This window comes from Belonocnema kinseyi, chromosome 3 (assembly GCF_010883055.1).
Source record: "Belonocnema kinseyi isolate 2016_QV_RU_SX_M_011 chromosome 3, B_treatae_v1, whole genome shotgun sequence".
NCBI lineage: Eukaryota > Metazoa > Arthropoda > Insecta > Hymenoptera > Cynipidae > Belonocnema > Belonocnema kinseyi.
This window is the reverse complement of record NC_046659.1, coordinates 122,766,142-122,777,281: the sequence shown is the minus strand read 5'-3', so window position 1 is coordinate 122,777,281 and position 11,140 is coordinate 122,766,142. Positions and strand designations below refer to the sequence as shown.

Below are 11,140 nucleotides of genomic sequence, written 5' to 3'. Positions count from 1 at the left end.
AGTGAAAAATTGCTTAGCTTTATAGTTTGAATTTGTTTATTTCATTAACCGTGAAAAAAGTTTGCTATCGGGAAAAAACCGGGAATTTTTTATTTTATTAAAACGGCGACCCTGTATTAAAAAACTGTTATTACAGTTAAATTTGCATGAATTAAATGTGTAATATTTTTAATGTTATTATTATTACTAGCTTATTCATATAAACAAAATTAACTGTAGTAAAATTGCAGATAATATTTTAAAGAACAAAATACATACTCCATGCACGATGAAGACTGAACCTAAATTACGATTTTTTCTAAACTTAAGGAAAATCTAACATAATTAATGTTACACAAACAATAAACAATTACAACTTCCAACAATTTTATAAATATTGGAATGCAAAACGCAATTTTTTTTTATTGAACCTTGATTTCAAAAACGTGCTTATTTTTATTTTTAAATTAATTGGAATTCTCTTGAAGGGGACTGTATATTGTAGAAATTGTGATGAGATTATATCATAAATATAGAGAAAAGAAGCTTATAAAATGCGACCTCGTGTGCAGATGAATTTACATATTATTCATTATAACATCATTCAGTAAACAAATATTAGTCATTACTCAAACATCATCCTGGTTAAAAAATAAAGAACCGTTACATTACAATTCATAATATGCATAGATATAATAACATGCGTACTTTTTATTGTCTTGTTTTTACATTTAAAAAGGTGTTGTTAAACATTTTATTTCTTATGTCGTTTTTCAAAAAAAAGATTTTTTCATTTTTAATGTACTTTTTTTAGGATTTAAACAAAAACTACCCGTCCCACTAAGAATAATTTATAACGAATTTGTAAATCTGTTTTCGTTGAACAACTTGTCTAATCTTTCTTTTTTTGCATCTAGTGTCGTTTGTCCACAAGTTTGATTTTTTTAATTTCTAATGTTATTTTTACGGTAAAAAGAAATTGCGTATCTTATCAAATAATTCTTAATAACAAATTTGTCGATCTTTTTGGGTGAAAAACTTTTTTTAAAATAATTTTCTTCATAGCTTGTGTCGTTTTTCATTTTTTACGATAAAAAAACTACGTGTTTTAGCAATACGTTCTAAATAACAAATTTGTACATTTTTTGGGTGAACAAATTTTTTTAGTATTAAATTTTTTGTGTGTAGTACACGTGCTTTTTCAAAAAATTGAATTTTTTATTTTAATGTTATCTTTTACGATTAAAACAAAACCTACGCGTTCTATCCAAAAAAATTTCAATAAAAATTTCAATATCTTTTTTGTTTGATCAACTTTTTTTCGTACCTTGCATAATTTGAACGCAAAATGGAATTTGTTAGTATCTTTGCTTGTGTTTAAAACTGGATCCGTTCGTCATAAAATGCTGGTGATGAAAATCTAAAATTCGATTTCCTGGAGCTACACATTTTTTCATTTGAAGTAATAAACACTGAACTGCGAATGAAAATACTCAAAGGTATTTTCACTTCACTTGAACAATTTTTAATTAAATTCTGACGAACATCACAATTTTTAATTAAATTAAATAAAAAATTAAATCATTTTAAGTAAATTTTAATTTTAAAAAATCCAAAATTGAGACATAATTTTTTTGTTTGAAACTGAACAATTTTTAAATTAGAAGTTAAATTATTTTTATTATCCAATCAATACTTTAAAATCCACAAAAATATGGTTAAAACACTTTTATGCACAAATTAAAATGCATCTTTAAAATCGTGCCTTTGCTTTGTAGTTCGAATTTTTGTCACCAGGTTGCAAATTGGTAATTATTATTGGTAATAATTCGTGTAACGGTATTGAGCAAATGTGTATAAATAAATGATTTGCTGATGACCAGTTGACAAAAATATTATTTTATTTAAAACATTCAAAATCTTTAAAAAGAGCTTCAAAATTTTATTAAAAACTTGTAAATATTTAAACAAATCATTCTGACTTTTCCTGAATTTTTTTAAATAATGAAAAATGACAATGTAGCTTTTTAAGCTTGAATTTAAAAAAAATTAATTTTGAAGTTACTCAAATTGTCTGTATATTAATAATTAACCATTTTTTAAATAGAATATTCAAAATATTGTATTTATTTTATAATTATTTATAATATTTCAAAATATCCAAAAATGTGTTCTATTTATTTGAAATTATTTAAAAATTGAAAATAGTTTATAAACTTTTAATCGGTCGTTTACGTAATTATTAAGGCTTTCGAATTTAAGCAGTTCAATTTTGAACATTAAATACAGAAAATTGTTCAATTTTGAGCAGATTCTTATCAAATCAATAATGCTCAATTTTTAGCATGTGAGCCATTAGCTTATATTTACAGTTGATCAACTTTGAAAGCTTTTTATCAAAAACTTCCAATTTAATTTTAAATAATAATGAATTTCTTAATTATTTAAATTAAAAATGTACGGTTTTAAATGAAAATCTAAAATGACTTTAGAATTACGCATTATAAACTGAATGATTTCATAAATGAAAAAGTTAAAAATGGAGCTTCGAATTAAAAATAAGTAAAAATCGAGCTTTTAATTTGCATCATATAATCTGATATTTGAAGTGACTGGATTTATTCATCTTCTAAAAGTTTGTAAAGTTTCCGGTCGAAAAATAAATTCACTACCCTTTCTGGGTCCAGCGGCCACCCTGATCAGGCGGTCCACTTTGGGAGCAATTTAACTTTATTGGGATTTGGGAATAGTTAAACTGCGATACGCTACTTGGTTACAAAAATCCGAACTAAAATGAACAGATTTTAAGAAAGAATAAATTTTAAGAAAGAATAAATTTTAACGATTTTTGTTGCGGAGTTTAATGTATTTATTGGATACTAAAAACAATTTTTTTTTAAACAAAGGGGTTAAGTTTGAATTTACATCTTATAAGCTGAAAAAACCTATTTTTTACATAAATATTTTTCTAACAAAAAAAATCAATTGTTCTATTTTTTGTGATTTTCAGAAGATTAAAAACTTAAATGGACGTATTTTCAAGCAAAAATGAACTAAATGAAATAAAAACGAAGTAAATTTTCATCAGTTTTTACATGGAGTATTTACCATTTAAAAACTGATTTGAAAGTTAGGATAGAATTCTTATTTCAATTTCAGTCGCAGGGTGGCCGCTGGACCGGGAATCTTATGAGACCGGGAAATCACAATGAATCTATTTTTGACCGGGATTTTTGCAAATTTATAGATAAAAATCTGCCCAACTGTGATTTCCATCGTTTTTAAATTAATTAGTTAAATTGTTATCTTTTTCAATTATGATATCATTCAGTTTATAATGGCTATTTCCAAAATCTTCCATTTTAACAAATTTTGTAATTTGAGATTTAAATTGCTAATTGTACATTTTATTTTATAGAATTTTAAAAACTTTAGCCATTAAAAATTAGAAGCGTTCGAAATCGAAGACTTTAGATAAATAATATTTTTAGTTGATCAACTACCAATATAAATTAATATTGATTTTTAAAATTTAACTGTTGTATAAGATTTAAAAAGTGAATAATAATTAATTTTACAAGACGATTCGAAATCAGTTCGCAATTTTAGAATTTCCAGTTTCTAACGTTAAAAATTATGTAAACTATTTCAATTGGAAAGTCTTATTAGTTAAACAAATGTAAACACGCCCGATTGAAACTTTATAAACTATTTTTAATTTTAAAATAACTTCAAAATAATATATTCATAACTAAAAGCTTTTATTAAATTTCGCTTATTATTTTTGTCTAAAATATTCAATTTTTAAACCATTCAATTTGAAATTTTTTAATTAAGAAGAATAAGAATTAATATTTAAAAATATCTGTTTATTTAAAATCAGTAATTATAGTTAAATATTAAAAAATAAATTTTTAATATTACATTTTAATTGTTCTCTTTAAAAAAAAATTAATTTGTAACTAAAAATGTTGACCTTGATCTACAAATAAAAAATGAAAACATATTATTTTAAAAAATTCAAGGAAGTGAAAGAAATATTTCGAAGTTTAGAAAAAATTAAAAATCAACTTAAAATTTGAAAATGTTTGAAATAATGTATACAAACGGTCTACGTGTACCGACAAAATCCGGCTATTAGTAACAAAATTTCGGTGTAAATAGCCGTAAAATATAGATTTTGGCAGATTTCAAACAAAAAATTTAAAAGCTTTTTGAGAATTTTAAATGGCTTCAGAAGATTAAAAAATATTTCCTATGGTTTAGAAAGATTTACGAAATTATCAAAAATGAATGTGGAAGATTTTAAGGAAATTTATTGATTTGGCAGAATTAAAAAGAATGAGAAAAAATTGGATTAATTTTAAAGGATGATAAGAAGTTCTGAAAGTATTTCAAAACTAATAATACATTTGAAAAAAAATGTAAACATGCAGATGATTCAACAAGATTTTCAAATAAAATTTGAAAGCATTTTATGGATTTTTAACCATTTGAAATATAAATAATTTAACTTTTAATTTAAGAAGTGTTCAATTTATAAAAACATGTAATCGTTCAATTTTTAATGTTTCTTGCTTAAAATTACTTTAAATGATATAATTTTGACAATTTTTTAATTCATTGATTGATTCTTCAATTTAGACTTTCGATACGAAACCTGGCGGCCACTAGACGAAGCTCTAGAGAGTTCGTATTTTCGTGTACAACGTTACCGGCTGATGCCGTTGGAATTGATTGTTGAAATATATTTTTTTACATCTTTTATTATTAAGCTTTGTACTTAAACGTAGTTTTCTTTCGACTCTTGCATTTCTCAAAGTTTGAGACCGATATTTTATGTATAAAAAAAGTTCGAACGTTCAAAAAATGTTGAGGTTCAGAAAAAAGATAAAATAATTTTCAGTGAAGTTCCTAAAAAAATGCTGTACCTAAACGTACTTTATTGTTCTCTAATACATTTCCCAAAGTTTCAGCTCGATATTTTTTTTACAAAAAAAGTTCTTAGGTTCAAAAAAACATTTAGTCAACTGAAAAACTGTGGTCGGTAATATAGGTGTTTAGCTGTGTCACATGCCCTTAAGCCTGAAATCTTTTGTTCTTCATATTCAATCATTGTTTTATATTTCCAAAAATGTCGTAAAACCAGTTTTCGGCACCAGGTGGCGAAATGGTAGACCGCCATTCCCAATAGCATAATTATCATGCAGATTGAAACAACCACTTATTTATTTTAATTAATCAAAAAAATTCCCTTTTAAATTCAACTGTTGAATTTCAATTGTTTTTTTTATATGTATTGACTATAAACATTATTTTTACATTAATCTACTTAAACTTACACAGGGATAAATTGATAACATACGAGACATCCAGGATATTTCCACAATTTTTAATTACACATCTGCTGTATACAAAATTTGCAACACACTTTTACATTTTCGTCAAAAAATATAAGAAGCATAAAATATATATAATAGATTTACAAATTGACGAAGACGCAAGGTACTGTAACTGCAACGGAAGGAAAATAAAAAGCATACAAGATGTTTGTTAGTTTGCCCAAATCAAGTGTATTGTCTTAATTATCATATGTGTTTAAAGTATGGAAATTAAGTGGAAGTCGCATCAGCTTGGATCGAGTACCTTAAAAAAGATACAATTAGTATGCTAAACATAAAGTATTATTAGAATCAGTATAAATGCCGCTATAATAAAAAATATTTGATTTTTATTCTCTCTTGTACGTCGGCATTATGACATGAGTCTGTAAATGCGCCAAGGCCGGATACTTAAATTCTCTTAGTTGTTCCTTACATGATTAAATCTTAGCGAATGATATCGGAATTATTTGTAAGAATAAATTGGAATAAATTCAAAGTAAATAAACTAAATGTGCAACAGGAACAATGGGGGAGGGGTAATCATTTTGTGACTACTTATTAAGACTTAATCCCGTTTAATGCTCGGTGTAACTGATAAACGCACATTATCGCAATGAGTCAATATAAACCAAGGTAGACATGATAAAAGTTAGCAACAAACTCCTTCGTAAGGCAATTCCAGCAAAAACTTAAACCTATCTCTAGAACTTCGGAATATTATCCGAAAATTCGGATCTCGCCTAAAAACTGTAACGCATCTCGTCTCTTATACATTACATTTTGTACATTTCAGTAAGCATTGTGGATCTTCTGTCGCTTATAATTTCGGAATGAATTATATTCCTTATATTATCATAAAACCCTTTCCAAACACTTCTTAAAAGGTTATTTTGATAGATAAATAGATTCAAACCTTGGTAATTCCTAAACGACTCGTGCAGCATAAAATGTCGTTACAACCTTACAAAGCTTATTAAAAAAAAAAAAAAGAATGTCTTATATATCTCTTACTCTCTAAAGATAACGCTCACATTAGGCGGCAACGATCTTCACCTTGTGGATCGCCCTGAAACATAAACAAGATCATATTTTTATTTCATAAACTATCTTACAATTTCAGTACCCATCTCCTTTAAATAATAATGGTTGATATCCTGTCCAGAATAAGGTTCTTTTTGTGAATAATACGCTTCAGAGAAACTATAATTGAGTGATGGTGTTTTTTTTTTCAAAAACTGAATAAACACATTTTTTAAATTGTGCAAACATTAAAAAAAGTTTCCTCAGCAATTTTGTGCCCAAACCTAAGTCGACTCCGGTGGGTTTTTTTCATGGAAATGGGCTCAATTGGTTACAGGGTGGCCGTTTTAATCAAAGGAAAAATTTCCCGGTCGTTTCCCGATATTTTTCCGGCTGGAAATTAAACTTTTAAAACTGAAGTTTAAAAACTTATTAATATTAAATGCAGTTAAACTACCAAAAATATAAAATCATGTTCTTAGTTTCAATGTTCTAAACTGAAAAATCAATCAAATAAGTAAAAGAAATTTCAAAATTATAGCGAGAAACATTAAAAATAGAAAGGTCAAATTATATTATAAACTTTAACACATGTTAAATTAAAATCTAAATTATTTTTATTTTTAATAGTTTAAAATATCCTTAAAATGCTTCAAAATTGTATTTTAAATCTTTAAACATCCAAATGTTTATCATAGACTTCTTTTTAATTTTAAATCACTTCTAAAATGTTCTCAGAACTTCTAAAAATCATGTAAAATAATTCGATTTTTTCTCAGATTTATCCTATTTTTTTGTAAATCATGCCAATTAAAAAAAAATCCTTAAAATCTTCTACAATCATTTTTGATCATTTTGTAAATCTTCTCCTGAAATTAATTGTTCAAAATAAAAAATAATTTTCAATTTTCCTAGGTAATGTTTTTTATTCTTTTGAAGCATTTTAAAATTCTTAGAAAACTTCTAAATTTTTTGTTCGAAATCTGCCAAAATCTATATTTTGTTTTAAGTTAGGCTTTTATTTTTTTTGTTTTTAAATTAATTTTCAATTTTTTCAAAATTTCTGAATATCTGTTAAACTTAATCGATTTTATTTTAAAGAATAGAAGTGTTTTTAAAAAACAGTTTAATTATCATTAACGTTAATATCTGGAAATACTAAAATTATTGTCAACTGATTCCAAATCGTATTGTAATACCAATTATTCCTCACTTTTTAAATCTTAAAGTACAGTTTAATTAAAAATATTATTCAGTAATTTATACTAAAAATGTTTTTTATCCAAAATCTTCGACTTTAAACGCTTTTAATTTTTAATTGCTAAGTCTTTAAAACTATATTTAAAAATTCTTTTAATTAAAATGTACACTTAAAAAATAAAAATATAAAATAGGAAATTTGTAAAGTGAAAGATTTTTGAATTACTCATTCTGAACTGAATTATGTCATAATTGAAAATGATAACAGCTGAACTAATTAAAAAAAAAAAAAACGGTTGAAATCAAAATAGGACAGATTTTTCTGTCATTTCCCGATTTTTCCCGGTCTCATCAAATTCTCGGTCCAGCGGCCACCCTGTGCTTAAATAAGCATCTAGAACCTTTTTCTGTCATGAATAATTTAATAGACGTGTTAAGTTCCTTTCTTGTTTTGATTAGTTACAATCAAGAATTAAGAGTTAGGAGACTAAAAAGCAACATCACGAATTCAACCCGATTCTGATAGCAAAGTACGGGCTGCGAATGAAATATATGTGGAGCGTAACACATATTATGTATATTACCGAAATATCTTAAAACCAAACATCATAAATATCAAAGAAGATTTTCGTTAAAAACAATTTTGTCTCCTGACTCTTACTTCAGAGTTATAATAATGAATGTTTGAAAAATTGCTATTAAGGCCGCAACAAAATTCGCCTTATAAATGATAGACATGATCAACTTGAACAAATATTGACACAGCACAACCTGCAAGCAGGTGATAAAGCTGGGATGATAATGTAAATAGCTTTTGCCCAAGACGTGAACATAAAATACAATTGTAAATCATTTTAGATGATTTTAGTTTAAAATCATCTCTTATCCTTGTTTAATCCCCATCATAAAATTCCTCACGCCAAAATGATCATGTTCCAAAACATAAAAATGGGTTATAAAAAATGCTATTTTTCAACACAGTTAATAATAGCACATTTAGACAGAGAAGTTTGCGAGATTAGAGAAATTGTTGTTTCAAGGAAACAAAAAAAAAATAAATAAATAATTTGAAAGACAATGTGGTTAAATGAGGGATTGGTTCTCAGTTTGAGTATAAAAACTGCCTTAAAAACACACGATTTTTAGTAAAGCGAAAGCAGAAATGTGCAGTGTAAATGAAGAGAAATAACAATATAAAGAAGCAAAATAAATCCTTGAAATTATGAAAATAAATGCGATAACCAATGTAGTGTGCAAAATGATTGGATGAACATCTGAGAGATTGAATGCAACTTACTCAGGCTGCCCCTCAGAGCTGTGTGCCTTCTCACTTATTACGGGTAGAGATACGATGTTCTCTATGTAACAAGAAGTGGACATTGGTAAGAATATCCCCCCGTAGTTAAATTTCATTTCAATAAATGCCTTCATATCTAAGAGTTATTTCTTAAATCTAATCTAGAAAATTCGAATGCCACTGATTTTTTTTTTTAAATAATTGAAAGTTTATTCAGATGTGCAACGACAGTCTGATACGAAATAATGTGATGGATATGATAAAAATATTTTTAGTCAGGGTGTCTACTTAAATCATGGAAACAAATTTCCTGACAATTTCAGTTTTTTTTTCAAGTATTTTAATTTTTTTCCAGGTATAATTTTACACAGTATGGAACCATTAAAATATTTTGCATTTTTTTTAAACCATCGATTCGGAATCAAAAATTTGAACGAAATCAAGAGGCCTTTTCTGATATTTACCAATTATTTCTGTAAACGCAATATAATTTATTTGTAAACTATGCCACGGATGAAAAATGAGTAAAAAATATTCTAAAATATATTAACATCGTCAATTAATCAAATAATACTAAAACATAATTACCAATTTCTTTAATTTTTCCCTAAAACCCATGAATTTGATAATAATTCAAACAAATGTTTATCTTCGGAACCTTAAAATTCAGCTTATATTTAGGTAAAATTGGTATGACTACTATATTAAATTCTATTTAAAACGCTTCAAATTCCTAACTTTTCTAGTAAAAAATATATATTTTCATCCAAATAGTTGAATTTCGAACTAAAAAACGATCAGCTTTTAACCAAAAATGGAATGAAGAAATTTTCAGTTAAGAAAAATTAATTTGCTACACAAAAAAACGAAATTACAAACAAAGTGATTGATTTTCAACAAAAAGGCTGAATCGTCAACTGAAATAGATTAATTTCAAACCAAAAGACGAATTTTTAACAAAAAAGTTTCACTTTCAACGAAGTGTTTTCATTTTCAACCATAAGGGTGAATTAACAAAAAATTATAATTATTTAACTGTAATTCTGGAATTTTTAAACTACCAGAGTAATTTTCTATAGAAAAAAAGACAATTTTTAACGAAACACATGAATTCTCAATCAAATATTTGAAATATCTAAAAAAAAAAAGATCAATTTTCAACTAAAAAGATAACTATTGAATCAAAAAATGAATAGTTAAATTTTGTATTTGGAAAAATTGTTCAACCAAAAAGATGATTTTTTAACTAAAATAACGCAATTTTGTTACTGGAATAGGTAAATAGGTAAATTAAATTTTAACGAAAAAAAAATTCAATAAGATACTTAAATTTTTAACTGGGATAATTCAATTTTAAGTAAAAAAAAAAATTCTCAGCCAAAGGAAAAACTATTTTTCTATCAAAAAGCTCATTTTTCATAAAAGAGTTTTAACTTTCAACAAATTAATTAAAATGTCAATACAGGAAAATTAATTTTCTAACAATGAGAATGAATTTTTCATCAAAAATACATGAATTTTCAACTAAAAACGATACACTTTCAACTAAAAATTAAAGAGTTAAATATTTAGCTGAAAGAATTAATTACAAAAAAAACACCGTATTAAAAAAAAAAAAAAAAAAAAAATAGCACAATACAGTGATATAAAGCTTCTTTTACCAATTAGAAATTTATTGTTACTCAATTTTATATTGGAATTTATAAAAATGAGCATGCTCCCGATAAAATTCCGGGCGATGGTCAATTCCGCCCCAGCTACCTGTGTACCGTCCCCCACTACGCGGCTTCCCCTCACACCGTCGAGCTGCTGCCACTGAGCTTGGTCAGCGGGGGGCCTTTGTTCCTAATGAGGCCTAAAATATGGAATATAAAATTTTTTAAATTTCACACTTAGTAAATCACAAATATGATATTCGAAATCTACGAATTATAACGATTCCAACGATATGTTCTTTGACTCATAAAGTTGACAATTAAAGAATTAGTATTCATTTTTATGTTCAATTTTATGTACAATTTTATGGAAAACTTTCCAGTATTGAAATATCATAAATTTTGTTTATTGCCCAGACAAACGCATTTCTCAAACTTGTCCCTTAATAATTTTGCACTTTGCAAAAGGATGAATAGTTTCAGTCTTACCCTGATTTGGGAAAAATTTGGGAAAAATTTGAGAAATTCCGGATGCTAATATTTGGCTAGACTTGAAGCATCATAAATTTTTTTATTGCTTAACCAATCAGGTTGCTCAAAATTGT

The 11,140-nt window shown here is 26.1% G+C and overlaps 1 protein-coding gene across 3 annotated transcripts in view; it reads right to left on the bottom strand.

Annotated features, from left to right (window-relative positions):
• Nucleotides 1–5,352: 5,352 nt before the first annotated feature.
• Nucleotides 5,353–11,140, bottom strand: part of LOC117168881 (lamin Dm0-like) — a 30,150-nt gene continuing 24,362 nt past the window's right edge. Inside the window, exons 8-9 of one of the 3 annotated variants that reach the window (XM_033354776.1) lie at nt 8,881–8,941; nt 5,353–6,429 (exon numbers count right to left, since the gene is read on the bottom strand). In XM_033354776.1, the coding sequence (XP_033210667.1) occupies nt 8,918–8,941 (24 nt within the window). In that variant the 3' untranslated portion in view covers nt 5,353–6,429; nt 8,881–8,917. The remainder of the gene's footprint in view (nt 6,430–8,880; nt 8,942–11,140) is intronic. The other 2 variants (XM_033354774.1, XM_033354775.1) reach the window with 2 other exon arrangements.